Raw genomic sequence first — 20,867 nt, forward strand, 5'->3', positions numbered from 1 at the left:
AATTTGGACACGGCTCTTTTAACCAACCCCCTTGCTTAGCGACAGCAATTCCGTTCCCGATTGGGGTCATAGCTGTCGAGGATGGCCTGTTTTAGTTAATCTTTCTTCCCTGCTTGTCACAACAGCCCTGCGAGGTAGGCCAGGCAGCTACAGGAGGAGCTGATTTTCCCAAGAAACTTAGGTCTTCGCTCTCAGATGTCCTTTGGTAGCTCAAGGGGGCTGGGGACGATGGGCATTGGGGACGATGGGCGTTGTCTCTATTAAGGGTGTCCAGTTGGACCAGAAGGATCTTGGTTTAAGTTTCTACCTTTTTTTTCCACCGTAGTTTTGCATTTCTGGAATTGATGTCCCTGGAAGCCGCAAAATTAGCAATCCAGCTTTTGAACGGATACTTTGTGAAAGGCCGACCGATGTCCGTCTCGTTTATGGAAACCGTAAAACCCACGAGGTTCCGAAAACCAGCACTCCGATGCCGGTAAACCACGATTCATGGTTTATCCCTATCACGGATTAGCCAGCATGCTTACGTGGGAAATGTATGTCGCCTCCAAAACTCACCTCCTCTTAGAGCCTACTTTCCTCCCCGCCAAAAATACGATTTTCAGAATTTTTTTAAAACAGATTTACAGAAAGTGCTCGACTTACGACAGTCCATTTATTAACCAAAGTTCCGACAGCACTGAAAAAAGAGGATCGTTTTTCACACTTACGACCTCCAAAAAGTGACTTATTACCGTTTTACACACTTACTGTGTAAAATTGTGCACAATTTTAACAGTTAAATTTTAATATTGAGGGGGGGAAAGATAGATCTATCTATCTATCTATCTATCTATCTATCTATCTATCTATCTATCTATCTATCTATCATCTATCTATCTATCATCTCTATCTATCTATCTTTCTATCTAACTATCTATCTATTTATCTATCTCTATCGTATCTATCATCTATTTATCTATCTATCTATATCTCTCTCTCTCTCTCTCTCTATCATATCTATCTATCTATCTATCATATCTATCAAATCTATCTATCATCTATCTATCTATCTATCTATCTATCTATCTATCTATCTATCTATCTATCTAATCTCTATTATATCTATCTATAATCTCTATCATATCTATGTATAATCTATCATATCATATCTATCTATATCATATCTATCTATCTTATCTAATCTATCATCTATCTATCTATCTATCTATCTATCTCTATCTCTATCTATCTATCTATCTTTCTAAATATCTATCTTATTTATCTATCTAATCTATCATCTATGTATCTATCTATCTATCTATCTATCTATCTATCTATCTATCATCTATATCTAATCTCTAATATCTATCTATAATCTCTATCATATATCTCTAGCATATCTATCATCTATCTAATCTCTATCATATCTATTTATATATAATCTCATATCTATCTCTATCATATCTATCTATCTGTCTATCTGTCTCTATCTATCCAATCTCTATCATATCTATCTATCATGTGGGCTTGCTGTGTTAAACATGAATTCTGTTTAAACTTTCAGTGCAATTGAAACCCAGTAAATCTGGATTTATTCCCTTACAAATGTCACTTTCTCCCCCCTTGGGTAGGGTTTAGAAGTGATCCCCGCCAGCGAAGGTGGATTGACCAACGGTACGAGATCAGCATCTTGTTCTATTCTTCTTATTATTTTTAATTTCCATCCTGGTCAAAGCCTCCGTGGGAGGCAGCCTCGTACCCAGTTTTTAATTAATTTGGGGTTTTTTTAAATGCCGTTTTAAGAAAATCAGGCTTCGGGGCAAAAGCTTGATTTTTCTGGATTGCGATTTACGTGGCGGTTTAGCCTTGCTGGCATCGAGGCTCAAATTTGCTTTTATTTTATTTTTTTTAAAAAACCTCTCAAAGGTGGCACCCACATCTCCCCTGTAAATCAGAGAGTCGACTATGTTGTCCCCATGGAAATGAGGTACGTGCAAACACGAGGAGGAGAAAACGTGTGGGGAGGGGAGGGTGGTTTCCTTCTAGATGACCTCAAGGGGTCTCCGCTCTCTTTCCTTCTCCTTCGGCTTCTCTCTTTATTTCCTTTTAGGAGTTCGTTTCTCTCCCACATGCTGAACAGCTGCTTCGGAGACGCCACGTGGCTCCGTTCCGTGGTCTCCGCGACGGGGGAGGTGGGGCTTTTGGTGACGGACACGCTTCCGCTGATGCCGTACTTCTGGGCCATCGTCCTCAATGAGGTTTGAGCCACCCCGATATTCCTAGCCTGAGGGATTCCCCCTCTGTAGATTGGGACGCCAGTTCTAAGCCTCACGAGGGCTAGCAACTTGATTTGTGGTGCTGGGGAGCAGCAGCACCATTTCTAAGCCTCATAAGGGCTAGAAACTTGATTTGTGCCTCTGGGGAACAGCAGCACTATTACTAAGCCTCACGAGGACTAGAAATGTGATTCATGCTACTTGGGGAGCAGCGGCACTGATTCTAAGCCTCATAAGGGCTAGAAACATGATTTGTGCCTCTGGGGAACAGCAGCACTGTTTCTAAGCCTCATGAGGGCTAGAAACTTGATTCGTGCTACTTGGGGAGCAGCGATACCATTTCTAAGCCTCATGAGGGCTAGAAACTTGATTCGTGCTACTTGGGGAGCAGCGATACCATTTCTAAGCTTCATAAGGGCTAGAAACTTGATTCGTGCCTCTGGGGAAGAGCGGGACTGTTTCTAAGCCTCGCTAGGGCTAGAAACGTGATTCGTGCTACTTGGGGAGCAGTGGTACCATTTCTAAGCCTCATAAGGGCTAGAAACTTGATTTGTGCCACTGGGGAAGAGCGGCACTGTTTGTAAACTTCACGAGAGCAGCGGTACCATTTCTAAGCTTCATGAGGGCTAGAAACATGATTCGTGCTGCTGGGGAGCAACGGCACCGATTCTAAGCCTCACGAGGACTAGAAACTTGATTTGTGCTGCTGATTTTAGAGGCTGCAATCCTTTGGGGGCGGGGTTTATCTTTTGAACCTGCAGGAATGCTGCAAATCCATGGAGAAACTCTTCACGGCTTTGGCCAAGGCCGAGTGCGGCCTGGGCTTCCTGGCCAAAGGGAGGTCCAGAGGGGGACGCGGTGCCTGGCCCAGTGCGACATCGGGGATGGGGGCAGCGCCTGGAACAGGTGAGGGAGACCCTGCCCCATTTGGGGAACCGGCCCTAGGGAAGGAGAGAGGGAAGGAAAAAACAGAGGAGGGAGGGAGGAGGGAAGGAAGGAAGGAAAAGGAGGGAGGGAATAAGGGAGCAAGCAATCGAGGAAGGAAGAATACAAGAGGAAAGGAAGGAAAAAATAGAAAAGGAAGAGGAGGCAGGGAGAGAGGGAAGAAGGGAGCAAGCAAGCAAGGATAGAAGAAATAGAAGAGGAAAGGAAGCAAAAAAAGGAAGGAAACAATAGAAGGAAGAATAGAAATGGAAAGGAGGGAAAAAGTAGGGAGGGAAAGAGGGAAGAAGGGATCAAGCAAGCAAGGTAGGAAAAATAGAAGAGGAAAGAAAGAAGGGAAAGAAAAATAGGGAGGGAAGGAAGGAAACAGAGAGGAAGCAAGGAAGGAGAAGGAGGGAGGGAATAAGGGAGCAAGCAATCGAGGAAGGAAGAATACAAGAGGAAAGGAAGGAAAAAATAGAAAAGGAAGAGGAGGCAGGGAGAGAGGGAAGAAGGGAGCAAGCAAGCAAGGAAAGGAGAAATAGAAGAGGAAAGGAAGCAAAAAAGGAAGGAAACAATAGAAGGAAGAATAGAAATGGAAAGGAGGGAAAAAGGAGGGAGGGAAAGAGGGAAGAGGCAGGGAGAGGGAAGAAGGGATCAAGCGAGCAAGGTAGGAAAAATAGAAGAGGAAAGAAAGAAGGGAAAGAAAAATAGGGAGGGAAGGAAGGAAACAGAGAGGAAGCAAGGAAGGAGAAGGAGGGAGGGAATAAGGGAGCAAGCAATCGAGGAAGGAAGAATACAAGAGGAAAGGAAGGAAAAAATAGAAAAGGAAGAGGAGGCAGGGAGAGAGGGAAGAAGGGAGCAAGCAAGCAAGGATTGAAGAAATAGAAGAAGAGGAAGGAAGCAAACAAAAAGGAAGGAAACAATAGAAGGAAGAACAGAAATGGAAAGGAGGGAAAAAGGAGGGAGGGAAAGAGGGAAGAGGCAGGGAGAAGGAAGAAGGGATCAAGCAAGCAAGGTAGGAAAAATATAAGAGGGAAGAAAGAAAAATAGGGAGGAGGGAAGGAAGGAAACAAAGAGGAAGCAAGGAAGGAGAAAGGAGGGAGAGGTGGAATAAGGGAGCAAGGAAGGAAGGAAAAAACAGGAGGGAGGGAGGAGGGAAGGAAGGAAAAACAGAGGTAGCAAGGAAGGAAAAGGAGGGAGGGAGGGAGGGAATAAGGGAGCAAGCAAAAATACAAGAGGAAAGGAAGAAAAAAATAGAAAAGGAAGAGGAGGCAGGGAGAAAGGGAAGAAGGGATCAAGCAAGCAAGGTAGGAAAAATAGAAGAGGAAAGAAAGAAGCGACAGAAAAATAGGGAGGGAAGGAAGGAAACAGAGGAAGCAAGGAAGGAAAAGGAGGGAGAGGTGGAATAAGGGAGCGGGGAAGGAAGGGAAAAATAGAGGAGGGAGGGAGAAATGGGAGGAAGAATAGGATAGGAAAGGAGGAAGAAAGGAAAAGGAGGGAGGGAAAGAGGGAAGAAAAAGAGGCAGGGAGAGGGAAGGAGGGATCAAGCAATCGAGGAAGGAAAAATAGAAGAGGGAAGGAAGGAAGGAAGGAATAGAAAAGGAAGAGGGGGCAGGGAGAGAGGGAAGGAGGGAGCAAGCAAGCAAGGAAGCAGAAATAGAAGAGGAAGGAAGCAAAAGGAAGGGAAGGAAACGAAAGAAAGAGAGGGGTGAAAGAAAGGAAGGATTGAGAAATTTGGCACTCTCTTTCTCTACCCCCCCCCTCTTTGCCCCCCCAGATGCTGGGTGCTGGAGCCCCTGGGCGACCTGGGCGTGGTCTTCTTTCTGGGACTTCGGCCGCTGCGCCAGCGTCCCCTTGAACTCGCTACGCAAGCTGGACGGGGAGCAATTCTGGAAATCCGCCCTCTGGCTCAGCCCTTCATGCTGGACGAAGGTCAGTCAGGCTGGCTGGCTGGGGGATTCTGGGGGTTGAAGCCCACCCCTCTTAAAGCATGCAAACTGGGGGATTCTGGGGGTTGAAGTCCGTCCCTCTTAAAGCATGAAAACTGGGGGGATTCTGGGAATTGAAGGCCACCCCTCTTAAAGTATGCAAACTGGGGGATTCTGGGGGTCGAAGCCCACCCCTCTTAAAACATGTAAACTGGGGGATTCTGGGGGTTGAAGCCCACCCCTCTTAAAGCATGCAAACTGGGGGATTCTGGGGTCGAAGCCCACCCTCTTAAAACATGCAAACTGGGGGATTCTGGGGTTGAAGCCCACCCCTCTTAAGCATGCAAACTGGGGGATTCTGGGGGTCGAAGCCCACCCCTCTTAAAGCATGCAAACTGGGTGGATTCTGGGAGTTGAAGTCCGTCCCTCTTAAAGCATGCAAAACTGGGTGGATTCTGGGAGTTGAAGTCCGTCCCTCTTAAAGCATGCAAACTGGGGGATTCTGGGGGTCGAAGCCCACCCCTCTTAAAGCATGCAAACTGGGGGATTCTGGGGGTCGAAGCCCACCCCTCTTAAAGCATGCAAACTGGGGGATTCTGGGGGTCGAAGCCCACCCCTCTTAAAGCATGCAAACTGGGGGATTCTGGGGGTTGAAGCCCACCCCTCTTAAAGCATGCAAACTGGGGGATTCTGGGGGTCGAAGCCCACCCCTCTTAAAGCATGCAAACTGGGGGATTCTGGGGGTCGAAGCCCACCCCTCTTAAAGCATGCAAACTGGGGGATTCTGGGGGTCGAAGCCCACCCCTCTTAAAACATGCAAACTGGGGGATTCTGGGAATGGAAGCCCACCCCTCTTAAAGCATGCTGGCTGGGGGATTCTGGGAGTTGAAGTCCACCCCTCTTAAAGCATGCAAACTGGGGGATTCTGGGAGTGGAAGCCCACCCCTCTTAAAGCATGCAACTGGGGGATTCTGGGAGTTGAAGCCCACCCCTCTTAAAGCATGCAAACTGGGGGATTCTGGGGGTGGAAGCCCACCCCTCTTAAAGCATGCAAACTGGGGGATTCTGGGAGTTGAAGTCCATCCCTCTTAAAGCATGCCAAACTGGGGGATTCTGGGAGTTGAAGTCCGTCCCTCTTAAAACATGCAAACTGGGGGATTGTGGGAGTCGAAGCCCACCCCTCTTAAAAGATGCAAACTGGGGGATTCTGGGGGTTGAAGCCCACCCCTCTTAAAGCATGCAAAGTGGGGGATTCTGGGAGTGGAAGCCCACCCCTCTTAAAGCATGCAAAGGGGGGATTCTGGGAGTGGAAGCCCACCCCTCTTAAAGCATGCAAACTGGGGGATTCTGGGAGTGGAAGCCCACCCCTCTTAAAGCATGCAAACTGGGGGATTCTGGGAGTGGAAGCCCACCCCTCTTAAAGCATGCAAACTGGGGGGATTCTGGGAGTCGAAGCCCACTGCCCTTCAAGTTGCTACGATTGAAAACCCTGCTTTTGGAGATGTTTTACTGCTTTTTAGCAGCTTTGAGAAATGGGATAAAATGTTCCTTTTGGGGGGGAATCAATTTAAAGAGGATTTTTTCCCCCCTGGGTTTTGCAGGTGTTTTCCCCCCACAAGACATCCGACGACAAATCCTGGTAGGAACCTTGAAAGGACCTTCTCAATGGGAGGTAAACCGGGATATATATATATATATATATACATATATTTATTTTTGTTTTCACCCAGAGAAGAAAGCTAAAGTTGTTTAGAAGTCTGATTTTGATGGCTGGGAGAATTTCTGGATTAAAGGAAATAAAAGGCACCCTTAAAATAACAACTGCTTCATTGGGTGGCCTGAAGCAAGCCCAACTCTGGTCTCCGTAAACCAGGATTGTAAATTTTTTGGTTTTCAAGATTACAAATCCTGGCTTGTTTCAAAGCGGCAAACCGAAAACGGCGTTGGAAATAAAAAATATATAACATTTCTGCAAACGGGGCCAGCCAGTATCAAAGAAAACCCAAGTTTGATCTGAGATAAGCTTCCTTCTGGAATCCTGGCTTGTCGATCGCATTTCACAGCCGGCCTGTGTTTTGCTGAATCGGTTTTGTGCGGGTTTTTACAGCAATTCGGAAGTACGCACCCCATTTTCTTGGCGCTTGCCAACACAACAATTGGTGGATTGTTTTGTGAGTGTGTGTGTGTCTACCTGCGTAAAAAGGCTGGGTTGTTATCTCAATGGGCCTGCAAAGAAAACTTACAATTGTCCTATGCAAATAATACAGTGGTACAATCAAATTAAAAAAAACAAACCAATCTTAATGAGGACTAGAAGCTTAAAACCAAGTCAAAATCACTGCAAAAAATAATGCACAGCTGTATTCCACAATCCATTCGGCTAAATTTTCCCCCCCAAAGTTAAATCTTCTATTTATAAAACTATAACACTCAGCCAGATATAAAACCAGCGCAACAATGGTGTGATGTAACACACAACGTGTAAACTATTTAACAGGATCTTTTTTTCTTTTTTCTTTACTCCTTTTACAGCCGCACATTTTAAAGTTCGTGGTCAAAACAGGCTAAAGAAGTTGTGGAGTTGTGAAGTTTCTCCGCCTTCCTAGCAAGCTTGAAGTGCATCCGGTTTTCTTGTGGGGAGAGAGAAAGTTGTGAAAAAGTTTTAGGATGTTTAAAAGTTGGTTTACATTTTGGGGGGAATATCGATTCCGTTCCTTCGTTGAGGCTTTATAACTTTGTGCTGGAAAAGGGGGGGAAATGTTATTTTTTTCCTACTGTATTTGATGTCTTGTGACAGCTGGGAATTGTGCAAGATGTGTAAGGGGGGGGGAGAGTGGGGAAAATTACATAAATTTGTATTTTAGCCGAGCTGTTGAGTTGCACCCTTCTCCTTTGAGTTTTGTTATTGCTATTAATGGATTAAAATGCTAACTCGGTGCACAAATTGGCGTCTTCCTTTTCCTTTATAAAAAAAATTTGCTTTATGCTAACTCAAGATTAAAATTAATAGGAAAATAAAGCTGTTTTTTTTTTAAGTTTTGCTTTCTTTTCTTGGGAAAAATGGGGGTTATTTTAGGAGACCCCCCTGCTCTGAATTGGAAAAAACTATTGACTTAATTTTTACTCGGCTCTGAGGCCAGATTTAATTTTTTAAAATTCTGATAAAAAGGTGTCTTTGCTACGAAGATTATCTTGAATCTTTTTTAAAAAAAAAGATTCGTCTGAACAGATTAGGCGACTTCAAATCTGGGATAGGTGTAAAATGCTAGAGTCAATAAGTCTTATTTTGCATTCTCTGGAGCGAGCTAGATTTGGGGGTGGGGTGGGTCAAGGTTCTAGTCCTCAAGAGTTCAAGACCAGCCTCGACTCAGGGAAAGTAGCTAAGGGGTTTATTGTTTTATTTTGCTTCTTGAATTAAATTTTATCAACAGGTATACGAGGGCCGTTCATGTATACGATAAAAGGCTCAACAAAACTGGATCCTTTTTACAAACAAATTGATTAAATCTGGAAAGATTCCCCAGATCCTCCCCGCTTGGGGGCTGCTGCAGATTTAATGTGGCTTTTTCAAAATTTATTTGGCCAGGATTTAATCTGACTTTTTTGGCCTCAAAGGTTCTTCGCCAGCGTTTTTGCAAAGTAGGATGGAGAAGTCACAAATTCTTGGCTGGGAAATAGGATCACACCACCTGCGTGGATGGTTGAAACAGACCGGTCTTCGTGTCTGTTTTGGGGGGGATTTTCTAGCTCACACCAGATTCTCCTTTTTCTGCACCCGATTTTTGGACGGGGGATTTGAAGCGAGGAATCTAACGCAACCCGGGGTAATTTTGACCCGTTTTTTGCTTTTCAAGTTTTGTGTCTCGCCGACAATTTAAATTCCCGTTATCTTGAGAAGGCGTGCACGAATTTCTCACTTAGTGACCGGCTGTTTCACAACGGTTCCACGCTAGAATAAAAGTTACTTAGAATCCGCCCTGGAAGTTACGACCGTTCCCTCTCTGGTCACAAACTGCATTTTACAACCAGCCAAGCGAGTGTTATTTTTGCCAAGTTTAACACACCTATTCGGGACAATCGATCTGCTTCACAACTCGATTTAACAACGGCAAAGTGACAACTAGTTCTCGACTTGCAACAGTTCACTTACCGTCTTTTAACAACCCCATAATCCCTTGTAGGGTGAAGTCCAGGCAAGTGAATGGAGCTAGAAGTATTACTGGCCGGATGCCTTTCGTGTCGCCAGAGCGGAGTTTTGTCCAGCAGATATATTCTCAGGGAGAGAAATATCTGACTCTACCTAGGTTCGAATTCACAGCCTCGTGATGGGGAGGGGAGAGCTCCACCTCTAGGCCACCGCGCCATTCAAAAGACTCACTTTACAACCCTGGTAAAAACAGTCCCAAAATAAAAAGTCGGGCCACCGCATGTCCCGCTTAAGGACTACAACGGCTCACTCTCCAAAATCCCAGGCTCTCTTGGGGTCATTAAGCGAGGACCACTTGCTTAAGGACTGCAACGGCTCACCCTCCAAAATCCCAGGCTCTCTTGGCGTCCTTAAGCGAGGACCACTTGCTTAAGGACTGCAACGGCTCACCCTCCAAAATCCCAGGCTCTCTTAGGGTCATTAAGCGAGGACCACTTGCTTAAGGACTACAACGGCTCACCCTTCAAAATCCCAGGCTCTCTTGCCGTCCTTAAGCGAGGACCACTCATAAAAGATCCCAGAGAAGGGGGAAAAACAAAATCCTTGGCAAGAGTCGCAAAATAAGAGAGTTCTCTGCTGAAATTGGAAGCTTTTACATTTCGGGCAATATTTTGCCAGCCAAGAAACTGGCGGAAGATAAAAATTTATCGCTTGGGTTATTTTCCTGCGACGACGACGACGCTCCCAGAACCCGCCGTCCTCGCCCCGCTTCCCCCACACCCACACCCCGGACAGAGGGACAGCCAGACCACCCCCTTGAAATTAACAAATGTAATTGTTCTCCAAAGATACATATTTTTGTTTTTTCCCCATAGACATCCATCATACACTGTAACCAAAAAAAAAAGAAGAAGAAATGAAAAATAAGGAAGGAAGGAAGGAAGGAAGGAGGGAAGGAAGGAAGGAAGGAAGGGAGGGGGAGGAGAAGGGGAGGAGAAGAGGAGGAGGAGGGGGAGAAAGTGGTGTACATGAAAATAAGAAAATAAATTAAATCCAGCGCGGAAGGAAGAGGCCCATATTTCTTTCTTTTTATCCCCCCGGTGTGTTTTCTTAGAACTACAGCAGAAAAACTGCAGAAGCCGCCGGGCAGAAGAAGAAGAGAAGAGAAAAAAAAATTCATTTTAGGTGCGTGTGGGTTTGCGTGTCTGTGTGTGTGTGTGTTTTTTTTTTCCATTCTTCCCTCCCCCCTGTTTAATAAGAGCGAGGAGGGGGGGGGGAGCCGATCGCCGGCCAGCGAGGGTCCAAGAATGGGGGGGGGGGGCTGCTCACGACGATTGTTTATAAGGAGCCCGCCCCCCCACGGGCGATCGGTGCAGCTCTGCCACCGAGCTGGCGAAGGAGTCCGAGGGAGGGGGAACAAAAAATGTCCTTGCGCAGCAGCGTCCAGCGAGGAGGAGGAGGGGGGTCCGGAGCGGGATGGGGTGCGAAGGAGGAGGAGGAGGTGGAGTCCGGTTCCGTCGGGCGCCGTGGCTAGCCGTCTTCCTTGGGGGGCGTGTACCAGCCTGGGAAAGGAGGGAGCGAAAGAAAAGAGGGCTTTAGGAAAAAGGCCGACGTGGCCGGAGATAGAATAAGCACAGTTGGAAGGGAGCCCGGGAGGCCTTCTAGTCCAACCCCAACACCCCCCCCCTTGCCCAAGATCATAGAGTCCCAGGGCTGCAAGGGAACGTAGAGGTATTCTATAATCTAGCACAAGATTATAGGCTCGTGGGGTTGGAAGGGACCTTGGAGGTCTTCTAGTCCAACCCCCTGCTTGGTCAGGAAACCCTATACCGTTTCAGAAAAAAAAGTTGTCCAGTCTCTTCTTTAAAAACTGAAGGAAGGAAGGAAGGAAGGAAGGAAGGAAGGAAGGAAGGAAGGAAGGAAGGAAGGAAGGAAGGAAGGAAGGAAGGAAGGAAGGAAACCAGAATAACAGAGTTGGAAGGGACCTTGGAGGTCTTCTAGTCCAACCTCTGCCCCAGATCACAGAATCACAGGGCTGGAAGAGACCTTGGAGGTATAGAATAGGATAGGATAGAATAAGCAGAGTTGGAAGGGACCCTGGGAGGTCTTCTAGTCCAACCCCGTTTGGTCAGGAAACTCTACACCACTTCAGACAAATGGTTGTCCAGTCACTTCTTTAAAAACTGAAGGAAGGAAGGAAGGAAGGAAGGAAGGAAGGAAGGAAGGAAGGAAGGAAGGAAGGAAGGAAGGAAAACAGAATAACAGAGTTGGAAGGGACTCTGGGAGGTCTTCTAGTCCAGCCCCGCTTGGTCAGGAAACCCTACACCACTTCAGACAAATGGTTGTCCAGTTACTTCTTTAAAAACTGAAGGAAGGAAGGAAAGGAGGAAGGAAGGAAGGAAAGAAGGAAACCAGAATAACAGAGTTGGAAGGGACCTTGGAGGTCTTCTAGTCCAACCTCTGCCCAAGATCACAGAATCACAGGGCTGGAATAGACCTTGGAGATATAGAATAGTATAGAATAGAATAAGAGTTGGAAGGGATCCTTGGAGGTCTTCTAGTCAAACCCCCTGCTCAGGCAGGAAACCCTACAGCACTTCAGACAAATGGTTATCCAACATCTTCTTAAAAACCTCCAGTATTGGAGCATTCACAACTTCTGGAGTCAAGTTATTCCACTGGTTAATTGTTCTCACTGTCAGGAAATTTCTGACTAAGGGGTGGGTTTTTTTGGGGGGATACATGTGGTCCTCGACGTACGGCCGTCCCCGTGACAGTTGTGGAGCTGGGCCTTACCGTTCTTCTCGTGGATCTGGACGAGGGATTTGTAGGACTGCTGGGCTCTTGTCAAGCTGTACTGGTTCTGCGGGGGAAGAGAAGGGAGAGATTTTCGGGGGAGAGAAGGAAGCAGGAGGAAGGGAAGGCAGGCAGGAGGGTATGGAGGGAAGGAAGGAAGGAGGGTGTGGAGGGAGGGAAGGAAGAAGTTTGAAAAGGAAGGAAGGAGGGAGAGAAGGAAGGCAGGAGGAGGGAAGGCAGGCAGGAGGGTACGGAGGGAGGGAAGGAAGAAGTTCGAAAAGGAAGGAAGGAAAGAAGGAGGGAAGGAAGGAAGGAAGAAGTTCGAAAAGGAAGGAAGGAGGGAGGGAAGGAAGGAAGGAAGAAGTTTGAAAAGGAAGGAAGGAGGGAGGGAAGGAAGGAAGAAGTTTGAAAAGGAAGGAAGGAGGGAGAGAAGGAAGCAGGAGGAAAGGAAGGCAGGCAGGAGGGTATGGAGGGAAGGAAGGAAGAAGTTTGAAAAGGAAGGAAGGAAGGAAAGGAGGAGGAAGGAAGGAAGGAGGCCGCCCCACCATCCCTTACCTTGTTTGCCCCAAACTGGACCCTGGCTTTGCCTTTCACCAGGGTGGCGCTGATCTGCATGATGACAGATTCCACCGAGTAGGCGCTGCTCCAGCCCTGCGGAGGGGAAAGGCCGGGGTTAGTCCGTCCTGGTCAGCGGCAGAAGCCGACCTCCCGGGACCCCCACCAGAGGCCTGGACGCCCCCCCTGCCTTGCTCACCTGCTTGGTCAGAAGCTCCATGCAGATGGCCCCTCCACCCAAGACGTACCTGGAGAGAAAGAAAGAAAGAAAGAGAGAGAGAGAGAGAGAGAGAGAGAGAAAGAAAGAGAAAAAGAGAAAGATAAATCCATGGTTCCCAACTTAAAAAGAACCAAGCGGATTTAACGATTAAAGAAAATGATCGATGATTCCCAGCCTGATTTTATAGGCACAAGACTGGAGACGAAACACCTTTGAATTATTCATTTATTTGTATTTATCCCCCACCTGGATATTTTTAATAATAGCAATAGGAATTAGACTTATATACCGCTTCATGGGGCTTTCAGCCCTCTCTAAGCGGTTTACAGAGTCAGCATATCGCCCCCCACAGTCTGGGTCCTCATTTCACCCACCTCGGAAGGATGGAAGGCTGAGTCAACCTTGAGCCGGTGAGATTTGAACCGCCGAACTGCAGATAGCAGTCAGCTGAAGTGGCCTGCAGTACTGCACCCTAACCACTGCGCCACCTCGCCTCCCTAAGTCATTCAACGTACTTAATCTTCCTCTTCTCTGAACGAACAACCCTGGGAAGGGGGCTGGGCTGGGCGAGGACCTGGCCCGAAATTACCCAGCTGGTTTTTCACGCCGACAGGCAGGACTAGAACTCCCAGCCTCCCGGCGACGGGAGGTCAACGGGAGAGACTCACCCTCCTGAGAGCACAGGCGACACCACTCGTACGAAGGGGGGGTCGAAGGGGAAGTTATCCTGCAACGAGAAGGGCGGGGGGGGGGTGAACTTAGCAAGAAGGGGTGCCGCTTCCCTTCGCACCCTCCATCCGTCCGTCCGTCCGGACTGACCTTAAACGTGAAGTTGAGGAGAATGAAATCCACCCCTTCTTTCTCTTTCAGGATCTGAAGGTCACTGTGCAAGGCGCTGTCCTCGTCCACTCTGGGGGGGAAGAAAAACGGTTGAACGGAACGAGTCCGGAATTGCTAATTGCTTCAGTTGCTAAGTGAGACAGTCGTGGAGTGAGTTTTTGTCCCACTTTACAACCTTTCTAGCCACGTGGTGGCTAAGTGAATGGCTGCAGCTGTTAAATTAGTCACCCCGGTTGTTAACCGAGCCTGCTTTCCCCACTGATTTTGCTCGTCAAGGCGGTCGCGAGAGGGGATCACGGGGACGCCGCAACCGTCATAAGACACGAGCCAGCTGCCGGCTGTCTGATTTTGGATCATGTGGGATGCTGCCACTGTCGTTACGTGTGGAAAAAAAGGACGTGTCCCTTTTTTTCAATGCCGTTATAGCTTCAAACAGTCACTAAATGGATCATTGTAAGTCGAGGACTTCCGGCGGTCTCTACTTAATGTCCATTTTCAGGAACAGTCACTAAATGGACCATTGTACGTCGAGGACAACCAGTGTTTGTTCTCTCTTATTTTCAGGGTAGCCGCGGATTTATCGCTCGGTAAGGAGCCTCCCAGAGTTGCTTTCACCCGGCAACGGATGGGCATATAGAGCGAACAAACGAAGCGAGATAAGGAACTTACTTCAGGAGTTTCACATTCCAGTCGTAGAGGCTGTCGTTCATGAGTTCAACTGCATAGTTTCCTGGGGAGGGGGCCAAGGAAAATGAGCTTAAGGGGCAGGCCAAAGACGCCCTCTCCCCCCCCCAAGCGAGGGAGTCCCTCTCCCCTCCTCTCTGCCCCCCCCTGATACTCACCGCCTTTGAAACTTGCCGATCGGTAAATGTCCCTGAGTTCCTTCATCAGCCGGTCAGTGGCCTGCACAGAGCCAGACACTGCTCCCTGAGAGGGGGGAAGAAAGAGGAGCGGGCTGTGGATCATCCCCGTGGGGTCGATTGGAAGGGTGCTCCCAGAGGTCATTTAGTGCCCCCCCAAAGTGGCAGTTCAAGGAAGGAGCAGGGAGGGAGACTTGTGGGGGTGGTGGTCCCTGAGGTCATTTTGTGGCCTCCAAGGGCCAGTCGTTAAGCGGGAGGACAAATTTTAAGTCATTTCCAGGGCTGCTGGATCAGACACTAAACGAATGGTCATAAGCCGAGGACTACCCACAGTGCAACAGGGAAGTGTCAGAATGCCCAAGATTGAGTCCTGCCTACTCCCTCCCTCCTTCCCCTTAATGTCCCCCCCCCAAGGCGACACGTACATTTAAGTAATCTTGCCTCTGATTCTTTTTGATTTTCTCAAGAATAGCCAAGTTCTCCTTGCCGATCCCGTCGTCCTCCGCCTTCTTCCCTTCCACCGGCTCTTCCTCCTTCATTTCGTAGTGGTCCAGCTCCTCCGTGTCCTGGGTGCGAGGATGGGAGGGGAAAGAGAGAGAGAGAGAAAAGGGAGGGTGGGAGTCAGCCCTTCCAGTGGGAGGATTGGCTCAAAGTAGGCAGGGTTTTTAACATTGCAAGCCTCCCCTCCCTCAGTCACCCCTGGGGCAAGATGATAGGCAGACAGACGGCGTTTCCCTGAAAATAAGACCGGGTCTGATATTAATTTTTGCTCCAAAAGAGGCTTTTTTCCCCATTCAGGCCTTGTTTTGGGGGAAACATGGTACTGAATGCATCCATCTGGCTGGCAACCTTAACTAGGGCTTATTATGGGGGTAGGGCTCATATTACGAGCATCCTTAAAAATCACGTTAGGATTTATTTCCCAGGTAGGTCTTATTTTCTGGGGGAAAAGGTTGATTGATAGAGATAACTGGAAGATAGATAGATAAGAGACACAGACAGAAGACAGAGATAGATACAGTCTAGATAGACAGATAGATATAGATTAGGAAAGAATGATAGAGGATGGATAGACAGATGATATAGATAGGTTATGTAGATAGATAGATAGATAGATAGATAGATAGATAGATAGATAGATAGATAGATAGATAGATAGATAGATAGATGATAGCTAGCTAGATATGATAGGTAGGTAGATACACACACAGAGATGGATAGCTAGATGATAGATATAGAGATGATAGATATGATGATTAGATAGACAGACAGACAGATATAGCTAGGTTATGTAGCTAGCTAGATAGACAGATAGGTAGATGATAGAAAGATACGATAGGTAGGTAGATACACACACACAGAGATGGATAGATGATAGATATAGAGATAATAGATATAATGATTAGATAGATAGGTAGACAGACAATAGCAATAGCAATAGCAGTAGACTTATATACCGCTTCATAGGCCTTTCAGGCCTCTCTAAGCGGTTTACAGAGAGTCAGCATATTGCCCCCAACAATCTGGGTCCTCATTTTACCCACCTCGGAAGGATGGAAGGCTGAGTCAACCCTGAGCCGGTGAGATTTGAACCGCTGACCTGCTGATCTAGCAGTAGCCTGCAGTGCTGTTTTTAACCACTGCGCCACCTTGGCTTGACAGACAGACAGACAGACGATAGATATGATAGGTAAGTAGATACACACACAGAGATGGATAGATGATAGATATAGAGATGATAGATATAATGATGATTAGATAGATAGATAGATAGATAGATAGATAGATAGATAGATAGACAGACAGACAGACAGACAAGAGTTAGATAGATATAGATTAGGAAATAATACTAGAGAAAATAGATATAGACAGAAAGATATAGACAGGCAGACAAATATGAGATATAGAGATAGATACACACATACACCCAGCAGACAGATAGAGATAGATAGATAGATAGATAGATAGATAGATAGATAGATAGATAGATAGATAGATGATAAATTAACCTTGATTGACACTTTTCTTTCCTGCAAACACTTTGGCACACAATAACAAATGAAATTCTTGGGTCTGCTCTCAAAAAGACAATAATATATAACCATAAACACATATGCACACGCACACACGATGGGTGGCTAATAGGTTTAATAAACACAGAAATAAAATAGAGATAAATTTGGGGGAAACCCTTGAATCTCGGGGGGAGGGGGGGATGAAGGTCATAAACGGAGCGGATACCTCGGGCATTTCCTCGTCTTCCTCTTCCGAGGACACTTCTTCCTGCGTACTCTACGGAGAAATGGAAAAGATTTCAGAGCTGCAACTGGAGGAAGGGATCCCCATTCCGGCAGATCTCTTGAAAATGGGTCCCCCAACGGGATCCATGGATTCAAGCTCAGCCGCCAGGATCTCCCTACCAATTCAAGGCTCCCCACGGGACGATCGCCCGGGCCGTCCTCCAACTTACGCCCGACATTCCCATCGCTAAGCGAGACCGTTAAAAAGAGAAATTTTTGGGGGGGTCCCATTTTGCAACCTTTCTCGCCATGGCCGTTAAGGGGATCGCTGCAGTTAAATTAGCGACGGGGGCCGTTAAGCGAATGTCGGAAAGTCGCTAAAGGGGATCAATGTGACCCCGGGGCACAGCAGCCGCCGTAAATACGAGCCGGCTGCCAAGCATCACGGGGATGGTTCTAACAGTCGTTAAGCGTGAAAAACCAAGTCAAGTCACTTTTTTCCAATGCTGTTGTGACTTTGGACGGTCACTAAACGAATCGAGGACTATCTCTGTGTGCTGCGGAGATGAAGTATGGCTGAAATCCTGAGCCAAAGACCCTTCCCAGCTTGGCTTTAAGATGGGGGGAGGCTTTGGGGATTGGGAGGGGGGAAGACTCACCTGTTCAGCAGGTAAGGGCTGGTCCAGCATCTCCACATCTGGATGCTGAGGAAGGTTATAGAGTTTGCAGAGGTCAGAAATGATGCGTTTCAGGTGCTGCAGGAGCTGCGGGAGGGGGTAGACGGAGGGGGTTAAATCCAGCGGAGACCCTCCCCCTTTCCCAGCCAGACTTATGCCCCCCACCCCCAAATGCCACCACCCCCCTGCTCACTTACCAACGTGCTGCCCTTCTTTACGTCGGCCAGCCGCTCCAAAACCGCAGCCAGATTGGGGTCGTCGGATTCCACCGACCAGATGGGGGGCACCGCCGGATAGGCCTCCTGGGGGGGGGGAGGAAAATGAGGTCCCAGGCCACGTGGGGGGGGGAGGGCAGGACGAAGAGGATGCTTGGGATGGGGAGATGGGGGCTGCAGAAGGGATACTAGGATGGTGGTGTGGGGGGTGTAATTGAAGGGAGAGGGAAGGAATGGAGGTATGGGAAGTGTAGTCCAAGGGGCAAAAGGGAGGGGGGTTTCAAGATGGGAGGGGTAGTCCAAGAGAGGAGGGATACTGGCATGGGATCGGTAGTCCGAACGAGGATGGGAAGGGATGCTAGGACAGGAGGTAGAGTCCGAGAGAGGAGGGATGCCGGGATGGGTGTTGTAATCCTCGGGAGGGGTTTCGAGATGGGAGATATAGTCCAAGGGAGGAAGGGAAGGGATGGCGGGATGGGATCTGTAGTTCCTGAGGAGGGAGGGGCAAATACTGAGATGGGAGGTGTAATTGGAGGGAGGGGAGGTGGAGTACGAGGGGAAAGGATGCAGCATGGGAAGTGTAGTCTAAGGGACAAAGGGGAGGGGCTTTCAAGATGGGAGGGGTAGTCCAAGAGAGAAGGGATACTGGCATGGGAGCTGTAGTCCAAAGGAGGGAGGGAAGGGATGCTGGACTCTTGGGAGGTGTAGTTCGAGAAGGGGAGGAGGAGGAAATACTCGGATGGGAAGTGTAGTGCAAGAGGGGAAGGGAAGGGATACTGTCATGGGACCTGTAGTCCGAGAGATGAGAGGGTGGGGATGATGGGACAGGAAGTGTAGTCCGAGAGGAAGGGCTGATGGGGTGGGACCAATAGTCCAAGGGAGGGGAGGGAGGGAATGGTGTGATGGCTCTGTAGTCCAAAGGAAGAGGGAATAATGGGATGGGACCTATAGTCCAAGGGAGGGGAGGGAATGGTATGATGGGATCTGTAGTCCAAGGAAGGAGGGAATAATGGGATGGGACCTATAGTCGAAGGGAGGGGAGGGAATGGTATGATGGGATCTGTAGTCCAAGGAAGGAGGGAATAATGGGATGGGACCTATAGTCGAAGGGAGGGGAGGGAATGGTATGATGGGATCTGTAGTCCAAGGAAGGAGGGAATGGTGTGATGGGACCTATAGTCCAAGTGAGGGGAGGGGAGGGAATGGTGTGATGGGATTTGTAGTCCAAGGAAGGAAGGAATGGTGTGATGGGACCTATAGTCCAAGGGAGTTCCCTGGCCGGGGACGATGGGGCCTGGAGTCCTCCGCCGAAGCCCCTCCCTCCCGGGGGACGAAGCCCCGCCCACAGCCCCCCCTGGGAGCCACAGCCCCCCCTCCCTCCTCACCGTGATGTTGCCATGGATACGGACCGGCCCTCCCCCGGCCGGCCCGGGCAGGAACTCGCAGCCCAGCTCGTCCGGGCAGGCGCGGGCGATGCGGAAGCGCTCGTGGCCGCGGTGGAAGATGGACTCGAGCAGCCGCAGCTCCCGCCTCAGCAGCGCGCGCCCCGGCCCCGCCCCGCCCGTCCCGCCAGGCCCCGCCCCGCCCGGCCCCGCGCACTGCATCGTCCCATCGAGCGGCCCGCCGCCGCCGCCGGGGCCCCCCGCGTCCCCCCACACCGCAAGATGGCGGCCGGGAAGGGCCCGCAGCCGGAAGTGACGCCACGCCGCACGCCGCGCCCACACCCGGGCGGCGCGCGCAGCAGCCCGAACCGGAGGCGGGAGGAGGAGGAGGAAGAGGCGGAGCTCCGGATGGAGACAGATTGAGGGGAGTAGGCCCGACTAGGCCGCTCTCTCTCTCGCTCTCTCTCTCTCACTACGCGGCCTCCGTCGGCATGGAAACCACCACTTCCGGCCCTGGCCCGGAAAAGCGGACGCCATCTTGGGACCATAGAGGCGCCCGTCTTAAAGCCTCGCAACGTGGGGAAGGTAGAGCGGCCCCGGCGTCGGGCAACCACCGAGAGCGGCTATCCGCGGGGAAAGAAAGGCCGCGCCTTGTTATCAGCGGCCCCTCCCGGATGTGGGCGGAATAGCTGGATTTGTTCATCTTGGAGCAGCGATCAGTTGCTTTATATCTCATGAACTCCTGAAATATTTATAGATTTTTTTTTTTAAGAAAATGCATAATTGGTCTGAGATTAGACATCGTGTTGACTGGGCACAGGATTTATCCATATTTTATAGATTAAGACTGGGGGGGGGGGGAATGGGTGGTGGAGGACCCAAATAATTTGCATCTCATGTTTGACGGATTGTAGGATGCAACCGGGAATTCCCATTCTTTAAAAATTCAAATATGCAAAACACAGCATCTTAACATAACACAAAGCATAACATAATAATAATATGATAATAACAATAATAACATAATAATAATAATAAAAACAACAACAATGTAATAATATAACAACAAAAAACAATAATGATAATGTAATAATAATGATATTAATAATAACATAATAACAGCAATAACAACAACAACAACAACAACAACCCCCTGGGTGGGGCCCGACTAGTAACCAATGCCAAATCCGGCAAAACAACTGGCCGCTGTGATACAATTGTATAATAATAATAATATTAATCACAGACATCACACTGGTTGAGAAAAATAAGGTCGCAATCATAGACATCGCAATACCAGGTGATAGCAGGGTCGCCGAGAAGGAACATGAAAAAATCGCAAAATACCAGGACTTAAAAATCGAAATTCAACGACTATGGCACAAACCAGCAGTGGTAATTCCAGTGGTAATTGGCACACTGGGTGCTATTCCAAAAGCACTGGAATTACATTTAAAACAGTTAAAAATTGACAAAATCCCCATCCGTCAAATGCAAAAAGCCCGCACTGCTTGGATCTGCACGCATTTTACGAAAATACGTTACGACGTCCTAGGCCCCTGGGTGGGGCCCGACTAGTAACCAATGCCAAATCCGGCGAAACAACTGGCTGCTGTGATACAATTGTATAATAATAATAAACAACTACAAAAATCCACACTATTTGGAACAGTTTATATCCTCCAACGTTACCTTAACACTTGGTTAGGACTTGAGCTGTTGAGCTACCAACCAGACGTCTCCGTGGTCATGTGGCTGGCATGACTCAATGCTCACATGACTCAAAGGCACAAGGAACACTGTTCTCTTCCCACCAAAGGTGGTC

At 48.4% G+C, this 20,867-nt stretch overlaps 2 protein-coding genes across 2 annotated transcripts; one reads left to right on the forward strand and one right to left on the reverse strand.

Annotated features, from left to right (window-relative positions):
• The first annotated feature begins 344 nt into the window (after nucleotides 1-344).
• On the forward strand, nucleotides 345-7,678 carry TDRD10 (tudor domain containing 10). The gene is given in 12 exon segments (XM_014063970.2): nucleotides 345-426; nucleotides 429-475; nucleotides 1,614-1,656; nucleotides 1,909-1,969; nucleotides 2,093-2,240; nucleotides 3,020-3,092; nucleotides 3,095-3,164; nucleotides 4,960-5,008; nucleotides 5,010-5,073; nucleotides 5,076-5,114; nucleotides 6,712-6,782; nucleotides 7,643-7,678. Coding segments are annotated over 12 exon segments (783 nt in total).
• A 2,395-nt stretch (nucleotides 7,679-10,073) lies between these two features.
• UBE2Q1 (ubiquitin conjugating enzyme E2 Q1) lies at nucleotides 10,074-19,224 on the reverse strand. Its single transcript, XM_087705088.1, has 13 exons — nucleotides 19,046-19,224; nucleotides 17,643-17,747; nucleotides 17,428-17,532; nucleotides 16,770-16,820; nucleotides 14,954-15,094; nucleotides 14,511-14,595; nucleotides 14,338-14,398; nucleotides 13,648-13,738; nucleotides 13,497-13,555; nucleotides 12,808-12,856; nucleotides 12,609-12,704; nucleotides 12,054-12,120; nucleotides 10,074-10,819 (listed from the first exon to the last, which is right to left on the reverse strand). The coding sequence occupies exons 3-13, from the start codon at nucleotides 17,455-17,457 to the stop codon at nucleotides 10,788-10,790; spliced, it is 762 nt and encodes a 253-aa protein (XP_087561214.1). The 5' UTR covers nucleotides 17,458-17,532; nucleotides 17,643-17,747; nucleotides 19,046-19,224; the 3' UTR covers nucleotides 10,074-10,787.
• Nucleotides 19,225-20,867: the final 1,643 nt, after the last annotated feature.

The sequence above is a fragment of the Thamnophis sirtalis genome, unplaced genomic scaffold (assembly GCF_051295495.1).
Source record: "Thamnophis sirtalis isolate CommonGarterSnake01/CBP01778 unplaced genomic scaffold, rThaSir2_p1.2 scaffold_2, whole genome shotgun sequence".
Lineage (NCBI taxonomy): Eukaryota > Metazoa > Chordata > Lepidosauria > Squamata > Natricidae > Thamnophis > Thamnophis sirtalis.

Excerpts from the sequence above, each read along its gene's own strand:
- UBE2Q1 (XM_087705088.1), bottom strand. The coding sequence starts at position 17,457 with ATGCTGGACCAGCCCTTACCTGCTGAACAG. Across the intron at positions 16,821-17,427 it reads AGCCCTTACCTGCTGAACAG|AGTACGCAGGAAGAAGTGTC; the intron begins GTGAGTCTTCCC and ends ATTTCTCCGTAG. Across the intron at positions 12,857-13,496 it reads TCGCCTGTGCTCTCAGGAGG|GTACGTCTTGGGTGGAGGGG; the intron begins GTGAGTCTCTCC and ends CTTTCTCTCCAG.